The 19,660-nt window shown below is 37.0% G+C and overlaps 2 protein-coding genes across 6 annotated transcripts in view; one reads left to right on the top strand and one right to left on the bottom strand.

Annotated features, from left to right (window-relative positions):
* The window catches only part of PPFIBP2 (PPFIA binding protein 2), a 64,521-nt gene extending 51,727 nt beyond the window's left edge, over nt 1-12,794 (top strand). For 3 of the 4 annotated variants that reach the window (XM_026041112.1, XM_026041110.1, XM_026041111.1), the window contains 16 exons: nt 115-183; nt 612-672; nt 2,039-2,080; nt 3,141-3,291; nt 4,070-4,102; nt 4,698-4,836; nt 5,404-5,532; nt 5,929-6,079; nt 6,280-6,391; nt 6,510-6,598; nt 7,503-7,625; nt 8,276-8,401; nt 8,966-9,154; nt 9,510-9,689; nt 11,275-11,340; nt 11,989-12,794. In XM_026041112.1, coding sequence (XP_025896897.1) covers nt 115-183; nt 612-672; nt 2,039-2,080; nt 3,141-3,291; nt 4,070-4,102; nt 4,698-4,836; nt 5,404-5,532; nt 5,929-6,079; nt 6,280-6,391; nt 6,510-6,598; nt 7,503-7,625; nt 8,276-8,401; nt 8,966-9,154; nt 9,510-9,689; nt 11,275-11,340; nt 11,989-12,060 — 1,732 coding nt within the window. In that variant the 3' untranslated portion in view covers nt 12,061-12,794. Of the gene's footprint in view, nt 1-114; nt 184-611; nt 673-2,038; nt 2,081-3,140; nt 3,292-4,069; nt 4,103-4,697; nt 4,837-5,403; nt 5,533-5,928; nt 6,080-6,279; nt 6,392-6,509; nt 6,599-7,502; nt 7,626-8,275; nt 8,402-8,965; nt 9,155-9,509; nt 10,037-11,274; nt 11,341-11,988 lie in introns of those variants that run through there. The other variant, XM_026041113.1, reaches the window with a different exon arrangement.
* The window catches only part of LOC112948813 (NADH-cytochrome b5 reductase 2), an 18,763-nt gene continuing 3,764 nt past the window's right edge, over nt 4,662-19,660 (bottom strand). Inside the window, exons 5-10 of one of the 2 annotated variants that reach the window (XM_026041115.1) lie at nt 19,105-19,234; nt 17,886-17,969; nt 17,153-17,238; nt 16,300-16,399; nt 15,556-15,757; nt 4,662-4,827 (exon numbers count right to left, since the gene is read on the bottom strand). In XM_026041115.1, the coding sequence (XP_025896900.1) occupies nt 15,585-15,757; nt 16,300-16,399; nt 17,153-17,238; nt 17,886-17,969; nt 19,105-19,234 (573 nt within the window). In that variant the 3' untranslated portion in view covers nt 4,662-4,827; nt 15,556-15,584. Of the gene's footprint in view, nt 4,828-5,404; nt 5,497-15,555; nt 15,758-16,299; nt 16,400-17,152; nt 17,239-17,885; nt 17,970-19,104; nt 19,235-19,660 lie in introns of those variants that run through there. The other variant, XM_026041114.1, reaches the window with a different exon arrangement.

The raw sequence follows: 19,660 nt of genomic DNA, 5'->3' as shown, positions 1-19,660 counted from the left end.
TGAATTTTACAACACATAGTTGTAAGGTTAGAATTACAAGAATGAATGGGCAATTTTATAATCAGAAGAAATATGTATTGTAGTACTTACGATGTATTTTATTCTGATTTAAAGTGGAAGTGTTCCAGTATCTTCACCTAATCTAATCTCTCCACAAGAAGAATCTTTGGAAAACAGAAGTAGGTAAGAATGAATAACTTTACTTGAAAGGAAAAGCATACGGTCAGATTTTTTTGGATACTTCTGCTTTTTCCTTCCATTTTTCATGTTCTAAAAGCCTCTAACTGTTACGTACTGTTCTCAAAGAGTTACTGATGTCTACTTTTTCTCGGTTAAGAGCGTCTTAAAAAATCATTAATAGATGCTCCGCAATGTTTAAAACTAAACACAGGACCTTATTGCTTTTCACTGTTGATCAAAGCGTGTCTTTTTGCTCTTTCTCTCTCGGTCTACTGCAGTTCCCAATACTATGAGGCTCAGTACCTTAGGTTAAAATATGACAGAATAAGTTTATCTCCCAATTACAGTTTTTCTCTTACATACAGACACTGTGTGATTATATACAACTATCATATGATACCATTGTGGTGTTGTCTGTTGTTTATTTTAAGGGTTCCACAGAAAAAAAAGTCAAGTAGTCTAGAAGAGTTGCAGAGTGAATCCCTGGAAAAGGTTGGTTTATGTCTATTTAGATTTCTAAGGCTTAATTTCAACACTGTGATAAACATCAAACATAAATACTCTTTCTGTTCTAGATCTAGTAAACGTTACTATCACTAAATGCCCATGGGGAAAAAAGCTTATATGATATCTCATTTTTCATCTAGTATCCAAGCTTAGGACAAAAATTTTGACASACCCACATGTATATGACTTCAAACTTGGCTTTTCAATAAAAGAGAAGAAAAATAATGCAAGAGAAAAGTTACAAATAATGATTAATGCCATCTGCAGGGCATATTTGTGTAACAATATTCACTAGTAATTTGGTTATTCTAGTTCATTACATTTTCTTGAATTTGTTAATAAGTTTCTGAAGATGACAGCACGAAAATTTGAAATTAGTGTTGTTCTCAGTGTGATAATACATATGACAAATTAATAACTAACAAATATCATTGTATGTGGAATTTTTGAAGGTCTGTTTTCTTCTTGTTAAAGTATTTAAATATTTAAAATGCTAAATTTTCTTGTCCCATATTTGGAATCATTCTTTCTCTCTGATGTGATGGAACTGCACTTAGACATTTTGGCTGTAAATGTGAGGGATCTCAAATCGGAGACCACAGAGCAACAAGAAATGGAAATATCACCATAACAAGCTAGCAAAGCATTTAAATCCCTGCCCTAATTTAGCCATGAGGCTTGTTAGTGAGATAAATAAGACTTACTTATATGTATGAGTTATTGGCTAAACATGAAGGAGTCAATCTAAGCCCAAGAGAACTAGTTTTCTCAATTCAGTGCAGGTCTCTGCTGCTTCCATTGAATCCAGCGGAAACAGTATGAGGGGCACTGTTTCACTGGAGTTTTTCAGCTCCAGTGGAGCTCAAATTTTGATCACATCCAGCAATTTTAAAAAAAAAAAGAAAATGGTGTTTCTGACCTAGCCATATTGACATTTATACTATTTCCCACACAATAGTTTTTGTGGTTTCAGATGTGTTACCTATGTGTTTTGTTTTTTTTTTTAATACCATACACTAGCGTTCTGCTTTAATGATTAATAAAGTCATATTCCCAAGTCAAGGCAAATTTAATGGCACTATCCGTAAGCATAAAAATAGCAAAATCCCTTAGTTCTCAACAGAACATAAATTTTATAAAGTGGTTTAAACAACAGCCCATTTGTTGACCATTTTATTAAAATGAAATGAGGAGATAACAGACCTTGTAATATATTGTCAGTGCATTAAGGAGCATCGCTGTCATAGAAATCACACTAAATTTGGTGTTCTGTGTATGTATGTTAATACTAACATTTGTCTGTTACTTTTTTCCATATAATTTTGAAATTACCCTCCCTGCAACTCCGTAGTATGTAGACGGAAATCCAGTACAGCCTGTTGTAGAACAAGAGGTATATTAACCTTAAACTCTTTTAACCTTTATCTGATGTGATGTGCTGCGATGGTATGACTCTTTTCACTTCCTATCTGTTTTCTCTTTAAAATGCTTATGTACTGACAAACTTCAAGTAAGGGGGAGGGAAATTTTTTTAAATCAAAAAGCTTCTGAGGATGTAAGGCTGGAAGCCAAATTCAGTCCCTTTCAGAAAAGAAAGAAAATGGTCATCTGGTGTGGTTGCAATCCCTGAAATGATTGGTTTTCCACATGTTTACTTTTTTTAAATGACTGGCTATACTTCTGCACTTGTCTGAAAAGGATAGAGAGCGAGGCACAGTCCCCAAAATCGATGAATGTGGACCATGGTTTTCAGATTATATAGTTACAAAGATCTCTCCTTGGCCTTGAAATAATAACAAGACAAAGCAGTGGAGATTTCCTGAAATGTTCTTTGTGTCATCTTGTCATAGAAAAGCTTCATTTAAATACTTCAAAATAGTTTTGTTAAAATGGGGTTATTAACTAGACACATACTCTGTGTTTCTGGGTACTATGTTTTGCATATTTTCAGCACGCTATTCTCCTACATAAGCTCCTTTCTGATAATGTTGGAACAAGCACTTACCAGTATCAGCAAACTGAATGCATACTACTCCCACTAATGCTGATGGGAGCTGCAGGTTCATTGCTTCTCCAGAAAGCGTCTCTATTTCTGGAATTTTGCCAATTGTGGGAGATGTTTTGTGATGGTAATTTGATAAGGTTCCAAAACTGTTGACAAATAGATCTCTGAAATGCATACTTTGGCTAGTAATTACTGTTAGGTTCAAAACTTTCAAATTTACATGCAAATTTTGATCTACCTATTTAAAAAGTAAGGTCAGCATTATGGAAACATGGTGTCAGCTTGCCTGTTTTGCTCAAATTGAAGAATCTGTTAAAGGAACATATAGAGGATGGTATCATAAGCTCCAACTAGAAATCTTCAACAACTTCTCTCAACTCTTCAATTAATATTGCACACTGGCCTGCAAATGCTCTATGTGATTTGATCTCTTCCCCCTCGTCAACAGAACAAGCCACTGGCGAAAGGCAGCAAGTACCAGACGTTGCCGGGGAAGCTGCCTCGCCCGGCGCACAACGGAGAGCAGGGCGGGTGCAGCGCGTCGCACTCGCCGGAGGTCTGCGACGCCGATAGCGAGGACAGCAGCGCCCTGAGCCTGCGTACGTATCCGTGCCGCCCTCGGAGTGGGGAATGTTGCGGGTGGAGGGAAAAGCACCAGGAGGTAATGTGGTCTGTAACTGTGCTGGGAAATGCTGCTCCACAAGCCACAAATACACCTTGTGCTTCTGCAGTGTTCCCCATTTCATTCTTATTTTAGGCTCTGTGGTTTATGAGAGTTGCTAGGTGCCGTAGGTTCAACATTTCGGTAGGCTACGTGTTGTTTAGGTATTTTCAATATTTTATTTTCTTTTGTCATCACATCATTGGAGTTTCATCACTGGTCCATGCTTCAATTAGCCAAGGATGGTCAGTCCTGTAAAGGCAAATGTTCTTTTTCTATAAATCCTTAAATACACTAAATATACAGTTTTTTTTCATGTGGGAAGTTGGTTCTTGTATGCAGTACACTCACTCCACTTTCATCCAGTGAAATTGGATGTTGTTCTAAACACTGATTCCTTTGAAAAGTTCTGCAGGTTTTACGGAACTATATGCTTAGTACGTGCTGCAGTATATGCTGATTATGTTAAAGTTGTCTAAGAACCGTTAAAAATATGTGAGATAAATGATTATTTCTGTACTTATTTTTTCCTGAATTCTTGGGTTTCATGCACACCTGTGCATTCACTTCCATGTAAACCATAACTGCTTCTTTTCTTTTTGTTTCTGCTTATAATGCCTGGCTCGCTGCTTTGCTCTTCTGTAACTTTATTTTGCTGGTGTTTTATATCTTCTTTGCTTCTTCATCTGGCTTACTGCTTCTTGGGATGACTGAAGATCGCATCAGGAGTGTCAGTGCACCAGTGCTAGGTATTGTATCCAAGCAAGATGCTTCTTCAACATAAATTTTGTTACTTATTTTTTCATTTCCTTTTTCTTCTCTATCTCCTATAAAGCACTAATTCTAAGTGGACTACCAAGGTTGAATTCCTTAAGTGTAGTACTCAAATGAAACACCTGCTTTTGTCTGCAGCATTAGGATACAATTGTTTAGATATTTACTCCCCATCTCATTCTGCTTTCACTGAAGTGAACAGTAAAAGTCCAGTGTTTTTTGACAGAGTAGTTGTAGTATTAAGAGTAAGCAAGGCAAGAGTTACTCCACTCTCTAGAGTTGCACAAAAGTTCATTTATTTTTTTTTTTCCAGATGCTTCCATTTGTTTGCTTCAGGTTGGTAAGAATAGGGTTTTTTTGAAACCTCCAAGGAAAATAAATTGTCAGTATTAATTAACATATGAAGTGCTGTATTTCCTCTGCAATGTAAAGATTTGAAAATGAATGTTTTTATGCAAAACTATTGCTCCAGTATCTTTTTTTATATTAAAATATTTGCTTCCCAAATAACTTAATCATTTTTTATTTTGTTAATTATACAAAAAGTGACTGTTACTGTCCTTAACACAGGAGAAACAGAAACCATGGATGGCACAGCAGTCCCAGATGACCTTTCACCTCCGTCTTCGGGCACGGATTCAGGTCCCCAGTCTCCACTGTCTCCAGAAAACAGAAAGAGTCCAAAAGGGATAAAGAAGATCTGGGGAAAGTAAGATTTTTTTTGTTGTTGTTTGTTTGTTTCCCATCAAAGCATTTTAATGTTTGGCATGAATGAATCTAGTTGTCTAGCATGTGTGAACCAAGAATAAAGCAAATTTCAGGAAAAGCAGAGAAATGAACAGTAGTACTAACAGTTATGCTGTGGGAAAGAAAAAATACTCTGTTTTCTTGATATAATTTCAACAGTTTCATTAGTTATGGAAAAAAATGTAGTAAGCTGTTCATTATAGAAGTCATCAATTTAAAAAGTGAGAGAAAAAGAAGAAACAAAGTAAGATTGATTGACTGAGTTTTTACTGTGTTTATCTCCTTGAGGTCAGTATCACTTGAGAGCCTAATCTCCACTGTGGATTCCTTGGGTGGAAGGGTCACAGCTGACGGTGTCACACAAGAAGGGGGTTTTCCCACAACTTGCTGGGCTACCCCTTGAGTTAGCTGCATGGCACTTACAGGAAGATGAATAAAGTTTTTAGTTGTCATTATAGTTTCTCTATGAGACAAAAAATGCTCCCTGCTGAAAGCTAGTATTAATGTTTTGGTACTTTTGTTCTTAAAGAATAAGAAGAACTCAGTCGGGAAACTTCCCTGCAGATGATCTGGGCTTGGCAGAGTTTCGAAGAGGTGGTCTCCGTGCTACAGCTGGCCCTCGCTTATCCAGATCCAAGGAAACAAAAGGACAGAAAAGGTAAAGATTTGGGTTTTTTTCCTTGCACTGAGTAGTATGTGATACTGTTAAATATGCTGAACAACAAAATCCTCCTGTTAACATAACTCACTGTAATTCATAACACACATAATTTCACTATAACTGGAAAGTCATCCTGTAAAGAACATGTGTAGCAAGAAAACTTAATCTCTTCTGTGGGAATATCTGTTCATGAGAAGAAAAATCAGAGCAGTCAGATTAACAGTGCACTTTTAGCACAGCATTTACCACAAGAAGGGTAGCTGACCCTTGCTACTGCACAGACCAAAGCACGCTACAAGGTCTGCTGTAGTTCTGTCTCTGGATATGGTTATGGTCCTGGTAACTATCACATTTCTTCCCTTTTGAGTTTCAAACACTTCTTGTGCTTTTCAGTGACTACAATGCCCCATTTGCTCAGTGGAGCACTGAAAGGGTCTGTAACTGGCTGGAGGACTTTGGTCTCGGTCAGTACGTCATTTTTGCGCGGCAGTGGGTGAGTTCAGGCCATACGCTGTTAACCGCAACACCTCAGGACATGGAAAAGGTAATAACTGATAATTGTTTCTCTCAAGCAACCGTTGTTGCTGATTCTGTACTGCTAAACCCTTCAAACAAGTAGCAGAGTTCCACCTTTCGGAAATACATAGCATTATTATTTGTAGATGTCTTATGGTGGTATGAGCTACAGGACACAAKGTGATATGAGCTACAGGCAAGACTAACTCTCTGTTACTGTTGTTATAGGAAATGGGAATAAAGCATCCATTGCACAGGAAGAAATTAGTTTTGGCAATTAAATCAATAAATGCAAAACAAGATGAGAAGTCTGCACAACTAGATCATATCTGGGTGACACGTAAGTGTTTGAAGAATTGTGCAATTGTTTGGGAAGGGTTTTATCTATTCAGCTGAGCAGGAATTAAATCCTTCCTCGTGGATTATGGCTGGTTTATACCCCGTTCTTCTCTCTGCAGGATGGCTTGATGATATTGGTTTGCCTCAGTACAAAGATCAGTTCCATGAGTCCAGAGTTGATGGCAGAATGTTGCAGTACCTAACAGTGGTAAGCTAAAATGGTTTTGCCTCTGTGTAACCAGACTCTGCACTGTAGAATGTGCATATATAGGAGAATTTTACTTTGAATGTGAGCAGCTAAGGAACTTTTTTGCAAGCAAAAAATGGTAGCATATTAATATAACTACATTTAATTTCTGTTGTTTAATGAATCACTATTATTGAAAAAAAAAAAGAAAAAAAAAAAAAAAAAAGTAAAATAACTAATAAGGAGAGGACAAAGCTGGCTTCTGGAGAAAAAAACAAAAACCAAAAAACTTCCATTATGATACAATGCACCAAGATTACAGATAAAATTACCTGTGCATCTTCTGGAGTGTTTTGTTCTCGTCAGTCAGTTAGCAAGAACATACAATAAGATTAGCAGCAACTGCAGTAACCTGTAAGCTGTGACCAAACTAGCAGCAAACCATACACATAGCTACTGTATTTTATTATGCAGTTTCCCTGTCCAGATTTGGATAATTAAATATTTAATTCTGCTCCTCTGCTATGAAAATAGTGAATTGTTTGGCTATGAAAACCAAAGCACAGCCTCGTCTATTATGTTTGAGGAGCCTTTGCTCTAGATGCATGAGCCACACTTTTCTTTCAGGTTTGCACTTGCAGCTGCAGTGGTCCTATCTGCARCATCTTAGCCAGACAGAAACTGTCTGGATACTTTCTAACCATCTAGGGGCCTACCCTCTTCCCCACTTCTTTGTTTTTACTGAACAAGTTCTAAAACTGCTTCAGGTTTCAACATTTACTGTGGTGTGACTTAAATCTTGAAATTATAAACTATTATTTTAGTTCAAGCTATAGTTAGTGTGGTTTACATAAAACTGCACAGCAAGTTAAAAGTCTTATTTCTTGAAGGTACCTGCTTTAGTATGTGTTTGTGACCCTTGCAGAATGACCTCCTCTTCCTGAAAGTCACCAGCCAGCTTCATCATCTGAGTATTAAATGTGCCATTCATGTGCTGCATGTGAATGGTTTCAACCCCCACTGTTTACGTAGGAGACCACTTGATGAGGTAAGAGAATATTTAAGTAATTTAATCTAAACAAGCACCAATTCATCCCATTTCAGCCAAAGGATCAGAAAATAACAATGAATAACAATATCCCAGTCACTGGATTATTATAATACAAATAACCTCTAAAGCAATAGTTTGCTTTCCATCTCTGGCGTGCAACACACTGATTAAAAAACTCAGCTTATAAGTGCTAGAGCCTCTTTTTGCTAGAACTTCATATGTTTCCCTCTAGAAATTATTTRTTAAATTTAATAAGTTTGTTTAATGTTTCAGAGAATATTTTGGAATTTTTTTTGACTTTCCTAATTGTCAAAGATCAGAAGGTATTTGTCTTACTTGGTCAGCATAGATTAGTCTTGGTCTTTCATATAAATGACTTGATAATACTTCTTTTCTTCAAAAATGCTTTTTTTTCTCATCTGCATCTGTAACATCTAATTCTACTTGATTCAGGATAAAGGGTTTACTTTAAATATATCTACCAGCTTAACAGTGGGTTTGAACAAAAATTAACATTTCAGAAGTGGGGAAATTAGAGCTATCTGAACTGAGCTTCCTAATTAGAGCTATCTGAACTGAGGATGGATAGTGAAAACGTGCGCCGAGAAAGCACACACAGTCATCATCTGTCCTGGTTATTTTTACAGAATAACCTTTCACCTTCGGAAGTAGTTCAGTGGTCAAATCACCGAGTGATGGAATGGCTCAGATCGGTTGATCTGGCAGAATATGCACCAAATCTTCGAGGAAGCGGAGTGCATGGTGGCCTCATTGTGAGAACTCTTACATTTTACCGCATGTGAACTTAAAACTGAAGCTAAAATATGCTTTAAAAATGTACTATGAGGAATTTGCTTRCTGATAAAGTATCCTGCTATCCTAAAAGAGTTTCTTAAAATGGCTTTAACAGAATTCCAAGCCAAGGGCCTGCCACAATAAACAACTGTCCTGAAGTCTGGCCCAGCAGCCTGGCCAGCAATCAGGAATGAGAACTTCTTTCAACTCAACACTAAGCTACGCACAGCTATGTTAGAGTTCTGAAATATTGTGATGCCAGTGATGTGGATTTTTCCTAAAAAATAAATGAAAAAAAAAAAGGTGTTCTGAAATAATACAGTAGGGTAATACAATAGTAAAATTGTAACACAAAATTCTGAAAATAACTTTATTCAGACAGTTGGAAAACTAGTGTCTATTTTCATGCATTTTTCCATTCCTTGCTCTTGCTAATAAATTATAAGAGAGAATCTCTCTCATAAGCACTGTTAATGGTTTACCATTGTGATAAGCATATAAGCATAAAAAAAAAGTAAATCTTCTGACTTTTTTTTTAATAGATTCTTGAACCTCGCTTCAATGGAGACACCCTGGCAATGCTGTTGAACATTCCGCCTCAGAAGACCCTACTCCGACGCCACTTAACCACTAATTTTAATGTATTAATTGGACCAGAGGCCCAACAAGAGAAGAGAGAAATAACAGAATCAACTGCATACACACCTCTCACCACCACTGCCAAAGTTCGGGTAGAGTCTGCTTTCTGGAATGGAGATACATACATCTATATATCTATTCCCCTCCCCGCCCCACACACACACATATATATGTATRTATGTGTATACATATTTAACTCTTCCCTCTTTATAATATGGAAAGGGAAAGGCCAGTTCTGAGAGAAATTTTAAATTCTGGTTTGCTCTAGATATCAAAACATTCATTTATTTTCTATTAAACTCCTAAATTAAAAACAATTAAGTGTTTAATTCAGAATCTACATGCTTGAACTAAAGTACAGCAGTAAGCCAAAAAGGAGATGAAACTGAATGTTTAAAGGACAGCCTAATTCTTCTCATTTMAAAACTTGTTGTTTTTCATTTTTAGCCAAAGAAACTTGGATTTTCACATTTTGGAAACTTAAGAAAAAAGAAATTTGATGAATCAACAGACTATATTTGTCCTATGGATACAAATCCAGGTGCTACCAATGGTACTCACAAGAACTATGGTGGATACAAAGGACTTCCTCCATTCCCTGATAGAGAATTGGAGAAACTGGACCAGGTGGGACAAACAGACTGATGCCATTCTCATCTCATCCCTCCATGCATTCACAAGCTTGCCAATAACCTCGCATTAGCACGTGGCCCATCTGCATGAACTCATTGAGAAACTGTTGACTATGGACACTTGAAAGAGTTCTATATTGGGAAGGTCAGGGTAATTTTTTAAATTATCATAAGCAAAAATTCATTCTTCTTCAAGCCCTTTTTCAGGAATGTAACACCTTTACACTACAAAGATCAATGTATTTTGATAGCTGAGGTGGAAGCTGCAGTAAGGATGACTTTTGTGCTCCCAGTTTTTCAGATCTGAGTATGGCACACAACTTGTTTCTTTATCTTTATGGGTGGTTTTGATGTATTAAATTTACTCAGGCTAATTTGTACAGAGGTTTCAAGTTATATATTAAAGTACAACTGGAATGTATATTTTCAATAGACATATTAATATGCGCCCCATTTCCTTAAGTACAGTGGGAAGTAATTATGCTTACACAGTATATATTAAAAATGCATTGATAATGAAAAAATTAATAAACCAATACCTGAATAATTCAATTTCGTTATTTAGTAGTGAAACTGTCTAGACAACATACAGATAAATGATGAAGACTAAATGCCATCAATCTTGATTCAAATTTTATGCAAATTTTTGTGTAAAGGGATGTTTACCCTGAAAAATGGAGTCCCTAGAGGTTTGTGTGAATTTTGTGAACATGCAAGAATCAAAGGCAGGTGGGGTAAACTGCCCTATCTCCAGTGACCTAAAGCAGAAGATGACATTTTAAATCTGGTGGAGGAATGGTTGCAAAATTTAAAAGACTGACTGTGAAGGTCATTTTTTCATTTGCATGGTATAATGCATCTAACATCGCATTTGTATTCATTTTCTAACCACTGTCTGTTTCAATGTACATCACGATAGTAAAATGAAGTGCTGCTTCTAGAGAGTACCAAGCCGTGGTGAGACTGAAAAGACACACTRTGTATCAAGATGGATGTCCAGTTACGCAGCCTAGTGATGCACGTGTGTGCATTAGTGTTGAGCATAGCTATGGCTTATGGCATGCAGGTGTGCAAGTTTGAGAAAAACACTAGAGTTTTCATTAAGTCAGTAGTCTTTGGATTAAGCACAATTTCTAAGCATGTGATAATGCAGTGAAACAGTGATGCCTTACAACTGATGATCTGATGTAAGAACTGGTAAGACTATGTCACGAAGGACTTGTGTTGTCTGTCAGAGAAATATCAGAAGTACCTAAGTGTTTTGAGTTCTGGAAAATGCTACTTTTCACTGATGATATCAGATGAGCTATTTATTTTCTCCTGTGCATTAGATTTTCAGTTTCATGTACTCTGTCTGTCTGTCTTATGCAGGGCTCTTCCCATCGTAATACTTTTTCACCTACTTCATAACATGGAGGCATTTTTTTTAATGTATAAATTGGAAATGTACAGAAATTAGTATTTTTAAAAGTAATGTAATTTCATTTGAAAATTCAAGAGATACCTCCTAAACATGCATGTAGCATGAATAAAATTGCACATGATATCTAATTTGATCTAGTTGCTGAATACTTTTACAGATGGAACATTCAGAAGGAACAGTAATGCAAATAGGGGCTCTTTCTCAAGGCATAAACAATCTAACGGTACGTACCAATTCTCTCTTGTTTCCAAGTCACAAACGTGTTCTGCTAGAATGTTTCTGTAAGAGTTGATTGTTAGTGGTGGTGCTTAAGAAAGAGTAAGTGGGTCAGCATTCTTGTTGCATTCCTTGTTGCAACTTGGCTACATTGTCACAGTCCCCACCCAATAAGTTTTCACTTCTAATTTGCAGAAAGGTAAGATAAATTTAGGCTTACTTTAATTGTTCATAGATGCTACTTAGACTCAGTGACAGATCTTCATCTAATACTTAAAACCAAATGCAAACTGCTAATATATAATTTTTCAAGCATTTTCAGACTAGATGACACTTTATATCAGCTAAAACACCATGAAAAAAAAATCACTTCATTGATTTCTGAATCAAGAGCAGCTGTTTTTCAGAGCTAATTCACCAAAAGACATAATTACCAATTATATAACATAGTTGTCACATGTAACACAAAAGTCTCTGTGAGAATTTCCTCAAGCTAATAATAGGTTTGCTATTTTAGGCTGCATTCAAGAGAGATCCTTTAATTTTATGTAGCTCTAACCCCCTCTATTGTAAATCAGATCTCATTACAATTAACAAACTATAAGTATTTTAGCTGAATGTTCTTATTTGTTCCCATCTTTTTGTGTTTGCTCAGAATATGCTAAGCCAAGATGAACTGCTGAATGACAACAGATTTTTAACACCTACCCTTGAAGACTGGAGATGATGCTTCAACATGACCAACAACGCTAATACCTCATGCCTGTCCCGAGGAGTGGCCTGGAGAAGCTTGATGCTGTGGTGCAGAAAAGCTTTAGCTCTTTTCTGCCCCTGAGACTTAACATATAGCACCTAACCTTGCTAATGTAGCAACACTCCACAGRTACCTTTCCTCCACACATTTTTCCATACTATGTAAACTGAAATGGGTGTTGAGAAAGAAAAGTGGTGCAAAATTCTTTCCTAGGCAGAGTCCAGAAAGCCAAGACTGGCAAAATATTATATCTTTTCCATCTTCTTTTACATGGTATGTTTATGTACAGTTATATGAAAGGTCTTTTATAGTTTTGTATTTTTATAATTAACTTTCAATGCAGGAATCATGAGTATTGTGTCATGCAGGCTATCAGAGCCATTCAAATTCAGGCAAGTGTTAGAGTACAGCTCTAATGGTTACTGCAGTCTGGCCAGAGAATCTTTCCCATAAAAGGATTTTAATTTTGCATCCCTTMTGTTGTTAGCACATGTTCTGTCCTCTTTCTTTCTGAGTACAGTTTGCAGAATATTCATCAAGACCTTGATTGTATCAGGAAGAGGATGACAGTTGTCATGTTCACAGATTGTTTCCCAACTCAAAAGGTAAAAGGTACTGAACAAATGCAACAGGAAGTGTCTTGTTAACTTTAGAACTACCGGGAAAACTGATGGCTCCCCAAACTGGCTCTGCTTTGAAAGTACATTTTTTAAKTGTGAGATTTTTTTTTTAGTCAATACCAACATGTTTGTGAAGAATGAGCAATTATTCATATACTCAGCTACCATAACATGTATATTTMTAATATTAGAATGGTATTCACCACTCTCCTGTGTGGCAATTGCAACAGAATTTGCAGCACCATTATATAACTAATAATAGTTCTTTCTTTAACCAGAACAACTGAATAAGGTCTTTGTGCATTTAAACATTTTATCTAAGATGGCTTGTACTAAGGCACACATGCCAGTATTTGAAGGTTCTTATGAGCCTTCTGAACAAAGCAGTTAAAAGAGGATCTGAGCCTAGTATCTGCACAGGTTCCTGGGAAGAAAGGGATGATAATTAGCTGGCTGTTTTTCTATACTTACTACAAATTAAACATGATTATAACCACCTTTGAGATTGGAGATACCAGTCTCCAGTGTGAAATGCTCCACAACTTTTGTTGAGAACTGGAGCTTATTATAAATCATGCTGCTGGTACACTTTCAGTTTGCTTTTGACTCCAGCTGGGGGTAAAGGTAGCTTTTCATAGAGTACTGATTTATTTAGCAGTAGGACACAGATACTATTGTGCTGTGACATGTAAAATGTGACTAGGAAATGTCAGGCTATGACCTTACTGAAACAAACAATTATATGCTTAAAACACCTGCAAAATAGATCTGCTGCYTTTCTACTGAGCAGGGCAGCAGTGCAATTTTGCAACACAAGGATGCAGAGCCAGCAACTGCTTCCATGGAGGAGCTTTTCAACGGTGAAAGTGATTCCTTTCTGGCAGCAGTCACTCATGACCTTGTTGTGTATGTGCCTGTCAAGTGTACTAATAAGGTACCAACGGTGTTATCTTAAGTAGGAAAAAAAGCCAGAGGATATATCTGCTTGATTGTACTGTAAAGAATTAGTACAGCCATAGCTGCTTTGCATTGAACCCTCCTGTCTGGTTGGAGGGTTATCAATTTACACATTAAAAGAGCCTGAGAGCATGTGGACTGCTAACCACCACCCTTTCCAGTAGGTGGGAACCTCAGGTACTGTTCAGGGTATGCAGCGGGGGTTATCAGGGGGACAGTTTAAAGATACTTACCATGCACTGTATACATTTTTCAGGATACACCTTGTACTATAAGATCAGATTTTAAAAGTTAAAACATATTTTTGTGGGATTTTGATTGTTCCAAGAGTTACAATTAAGTCTACTTTGTCACTGGAAGATGAAACAATAATTGAAAAGGCAAAGGAATCAGTCTATATATCAGTAGCCTAAAAATATGTACTAAAAGGTTCTAATCCATCAATGCAATCGCCACTAGGTAGTAGATCACATACCTTGGGCATTTGAAAAAAATGTGTCAGGTTAATTCATCAGCAGACTGATTTAAGTATGATAAACAGAATGAGCTGCCTTGGTATCATGGGGATATTCCAAGCAGATTTGCAATTTCATTTGATGTATTTATAACTCACTGTGTTGTTGTGCTAACTTGGCTGTGAATATTCYATCTACACAATTTTTAATTTGTTCCTTGTTACGTAGTAAGAAATCTCAGCAAGAAGAATTAAAAATAAGAGAAAAAAAAGGTTTAGTTTTTTAACTGTTAAAAATAAATTCTGGATGTTCCTCCATCTCTTGGCTGATTGTGTAATGATTCTAATGCAGAATGAGTGGTTTCCTGTGGGGGTCAGAATCACAGTCCAAACCTAAGCAGAAGCTGAATCCTAGTGTTTGGTATTTCATTGAGTACATTTGTAGCAAATTATATACCAAATTTAAACTAGTAAATTCTGTTGTTTTTTTGCTTCAGATGAATAAACACATTTAATAAATGTACGCTTTAGCATCTGAAGAAACCACCTCCTTCTGTGAGGAGATTTTTCTTTTTCCAGACTCTAGGGCAAATGTAGTATAAAATAATCCTCAAGTATGAATGTGCTGTACTGCAGGCACTGAACATTTACAATCAGATGCTATATGCTAAAAACACTGAGATGAGGTGTTAGCAGTTTGACTCACCATAACTGACAAGAGAAGCAGCCCTGTCTTCTCTTAAGCAAAGAGAATTTCTGAAACTGCCAAAARAGCTAACACTACTCTTGTAAAGGAAAACAGTCAAATCATGTAACATCCCTGGATATTCATGCCTGTAAATGCATCCCAGACCTTCCACGTTTAAGTGGAAGCGCTTGTTTAGGCAAGACTGTCAAAAGGTGGCATGAAATTATATAGGCCGCCTAAATAAATTCCACACTAAAGAAAATCCAGGTTACGCTAACAAAGCTATTTGCACCTGACACAAATTTTGTTCAACTACTTTTCAATTATATACTGCAGCTTCTTTCTTAGTCCCTGGTAAAGAACTGCCAATAGCATTAAAAAAAAAAAAGTTCTTTGTTGTTACTTTCACAGGGATGCAGTAAGAAATTATCTGTAGCGTGCAGTCCTGTAGTCCCAGTGCTCTATTATAACACTCTCTCAAATTTCATACCCAATTAACAAACCAACAGCTTTATTGTTTCCTACCTCATGAATTCTTCTGACAAATTATCACAGAATTAGGGATTTAACATTTCRTACTAACTTACAAAGTCAGTCTAAGTTACTTGTACATAATTCAACATTATTTCTGATTAATTAGTACTAAAACACTCAAAAGTTAATTATGCAGCTAAAATCCAGAAACCGAACTGAGAAAAACTTGCACAGTTACATACAAGGGGTCCATGCTGAAAATATGCAGTACTTACTTAGGGAAAAGTGGTGCATGACATCAGTGTTAGTAAGCAAACGTGCTGCTCTTGGGATAGCCTAGTTTGTCCAGGTTGGGCTGACATGCGAACTGAATCATCGGCGGCGGCCCACACATCAGGATGAGCGTCTCGTTGCCCGGGGGAGGCAGGTGGGTCTTTATCATGTCCGCAGTAATGAAGCCCGAACTGTACTTCCAATCTAAAGCAAATAAATTATCAATTTAAATCTTTGTACAGTCTGAAGGTTATTCTTACGTATGTGTATTGCATTCACGAAGCAGCTGAAGGATCAGTACAGCTATGCCACATCCCCACAAGCAGAAGGTTAAAGCTCCCACTGAGCTTCTCCCTCCCTTTTCAGTTTAGTCAACACCAGGCCATAGTGCTTTAACCCACATGCATGATAACTGTGTCTCATCAGAGCCTAATCTCATCTGTGGAAAAGCACAAAGCTCTACATGTGACATTTTTCAAGTATTAAGCAATTTAATTAAATGTTGGTGTAGCTTGATTCAGCTCGGGAAGGGGAAAAATTTGGGCTCTGGAATGTCCAAAGCAGGACCACAATGATATACATCCAAAGATCCACCAAGTATCATGGGGCTGATCCCCCCTCAAAAGTTAATCATTAGGATTTCTTCTTTTACACTCTTGGTCATGGTAAGGAGGAGCTTGGTGTTCTTCAAGAGGGCTTAAAACTAGGAGGAGCAGAGGCATTCCCAGTGCGTAGCAGTAGCCTACCTTGTGGAGGTCTGTCCAGGGTATACCACAGTGTGAGCTGATCAGGATGCGTCTTAGCGATGTCCTCTAGTTCACCTCTCAGTAATATGTCTTTTTCTGTCTAAAAAAAAAAAAAAAAAAAAGGACTTTTTTTTTTAGCTTCAAACTCCCTTCAGCGGTCCTGTAATATAAGTTCACCTGTAATATAAGTTCATTATCAATATAAGTTCCGTCAGCAAGAACTAATTCAATGATAGCTAATCCAAAGTGATTTAACACCCCCCCCCACACACACACACCTGCACATTACACAATATGCTATAAAATTTGCTTGAAAAATTCAGATTATGAGCTTTATTCCCTATGAGCGAGTAAGATCAATGGATGAATAAGGATCTACTCACATTATCTCTTCCAATAAGGCATTTTGGCGGGGGGGGCGAAATATATGAAACTATGAGAAGTAATACTCAAAATAAATGAAAGATGATGGTGGAAAACTACAGTGCATTTACAAAGGGCCACACAGATAATTTTACAACTCAATTTCTCATTCTTAAATCATTTTAACCCAAAACAATATAATAAGCACTTATATGATAACCAGTTCTTACCTTTCCCCCCAAAAATGATCATTTTAAATATACTATCTCAGGTCAAATTTTGTCATAAATGAGTATGAGTATTTGTCATGAATATAGAGCCAGAGAGACAGAGACTCTTGAAGCATGCACTGCACACAGAATAGTATTTTTTTTGTCTGGAATTCAGTGAGTCAAAAATAGAGCAGATAGAGGGGGGAAAAAAACAAAAAAAAAGGAAGGGCGGGGGGGGTCCTTTAAAGAAGGCCAAACAAAAGATTCAGCATAGTCACCTGATTAGCAAAAAGAAGGCAACATTTTGTGGAATCCTTAGGATCATTTGTGATCTGTCGAATCAGCTGCAACATCGGTGTGATTCCTGTTCAGAATAAAGCAGTTCAAAAGCAATCATTTACTTTGGCTTACACAGGGCTACAATTTCATATCTTACCACTTCCTTCCTTCAATGGGTACATATTCTTTACAGGATTATATACTTCTAAATGCCTAATCCATGCCAGATTGTAGATGTTGGGAGGTTTTGTTTTTATGGATAGTTTAAAAAAACAACAGCCATGCTTGTATTTCAGTCTTCCTTCTTCCACATTCTTTATCATACACAATAACCTCAAAACATATTCCTAAAAAATATTTTTTCCCTCATTGAGACTAGAGCTTAGAGTGTTGTAGAGACTTCTCTAAACTCACAGAGTAAAATGAAGACTGAAAACCCTGTGCTCTCAGCACTGAACTCAGGCCACCAGAGTGTCCCAATATCACCAAACACTTGTGAAAAGAAATAAAAGCTCCATCCCAAATAGCTCAGAATTAAAGAGGGAGGAAATCCAGKGGGCAATCAACTAACTCTTGAGCAATATGACTTTGAAGCATCACATTCATGCAGCAGTGCAAGCAGTGATAGGGGCCAGCTTAGTAGCCAGGAAGATGCTTGATGCCCCTCACAAGTATCTGTGAAGCTAATTTAATTCTCTAGAGTCACTTTCCATATGAAGAGCACAGTTTTACCTGTTCCTCCAGCTATCATCCCAAGATGCTTTACAAACTTCTTCTGTGCTTCAGACTTCTTATCAGGCTTGATAAAAAATGTACCTGGAAGAAATATTCAAAACCTGTAATTAAATTAGAGCTTAGAGAGAAAATTTAGCTGGAAAGCTTCCCTGGGAATTAAACACTATAAGCTACCAAATCAACTTATTAGCATGGACCTTCTGGAAGTGCTGAAAGTGCTCAGCATGGAGTTAAGTGCAAAGGGCAGAAATCACTTTTTGTCTGTCTGTATGTACCAATMCTAGCTTTGAACAACCAATTTACTCTTTCCCTGTTACCCAGCATCACTTATAATATACTCAAGGACTGGGTGTGCTATTGCTCCAAAATGGTATGAAATCAGTCTGTAATTCAGTTAATCTCCAGGAATCAAACCAAGTGGCAAGCTCCATGAAATGTAGCCTACATGGAACACACACAATCATTTTTTGAGAGATCAGTAACTAATAACAAGCTTCCCTAGATACTTCATAGCAACTAAAGCAGGGCAGAAAGGAATAGCTGTAAGACATGGATCACTGGTTTCTTCTGAAATATAAGGGATTCATCATATTATTTATCATAAAAGTTCTCAATTCAAAGAAGTACTGAGCACTTCATCCCCTGAAGTAGGAATTTTAAGTGCAAAATCCTTCCTAGGATAGATGCAAAAGTTTGATCTTTTACATGTACTTTGAAATAYGATTACTTCAAATTACCACACTCTCCCAGCCAAATAAAGCCTGATTTACTAATGAAACAGAGCTGGCTCACAGGCATGTTATTCAGTAATAAGGATGAGATTCCCAAAAGGATTATTTTAGGCCACAATCTCCCTAGCTTAAAGTACATCTGAAACATCTCTCTCCATTTAGCTATACCTGAGCTGTTTCCAATATAGTCTTCTCAGTGATATGCAACAACTGATTGTTCAGATCTAATTATACTTCCCATGAATTATATTTCACAGGCGTGAAAGAACTAGAAGTACTTGTCATTCCCAGTACAAGTATGTACTACAAGTACTCTTCCCCATCATAACCAGCTGGTCAAGATCAGGAGGTGTCGATTTTCTCCCTTCCATTTTGCCCYCCAAAAAGTCTATGAAGTTGTCAAATGTAAAAAAAGAAACTCTGAAAATAACCAATACCAGTTCTTCCCCTTTGCTCTTCTACCATCCAAATTTATGTCACAGTACCTGCCCCTTCATAGACAAGGAGTCCATTTGGCCCTCTGAAGTCAATAACATCCCCAATCTTCATGTTGTCTAAGTACTGAGACATCTTTCCACCTTCTGGGAACTTGGGATTCACATTTTTATAGTAGACCTGTAAAAATAGTAATTTCTATGATGTCATCCATTACCTTTCCAGTAGGCAATACTACAAACTACAAAACAAACTAAAACGACCAAAAATACTCTGCAGGTCTGAAATTTGTGATTGAGATGATTCTCAACTCTGTCACCTGTTTGTGTCTTGCAGCAGGAAAGAACCAAAATAAGTAAAAGGCTCTTTCATGGCATGTTTTTATGCCCTCTGCTAATAGCTAGGCTAATAAGAATAGGTGGGAGGCAGATTATGTAYAGATTATGTCCTCATTTCACTATTCTTCCAGTGATAACCTTGTGTCATACCATTTTTACAATCTCTCCTTCTGAAAATGGCATTGCTGTGTCATGTAATACCCTTTTCACATTTCAAAGCGTATGGGAAATAATAGGTAATTATCAACAACTCGCAACATTTATAACA

The sequence above is a fragment of the Nothoprocta perdicaria genome, unplaced genomic scaffold (assembly GCF_003342845.1).
Source record: "Nothoprocta perdicaria isolate Ctin4 unplaced genomic scaffold, notPer1 scaffold_28, whole genome shotgun sequence".
Taxonomy (NCBI): Eukaryota; Metazoa; Chordata; class Aves; order Tinamiformes; family Tinamidae; genus Nothoprocta; species Nothoprocta perdicaria.
Note: the sequence above shows the minus strand (reverse complement) of the source record. Positions and strands in the feature narration are given on the sequence as shown.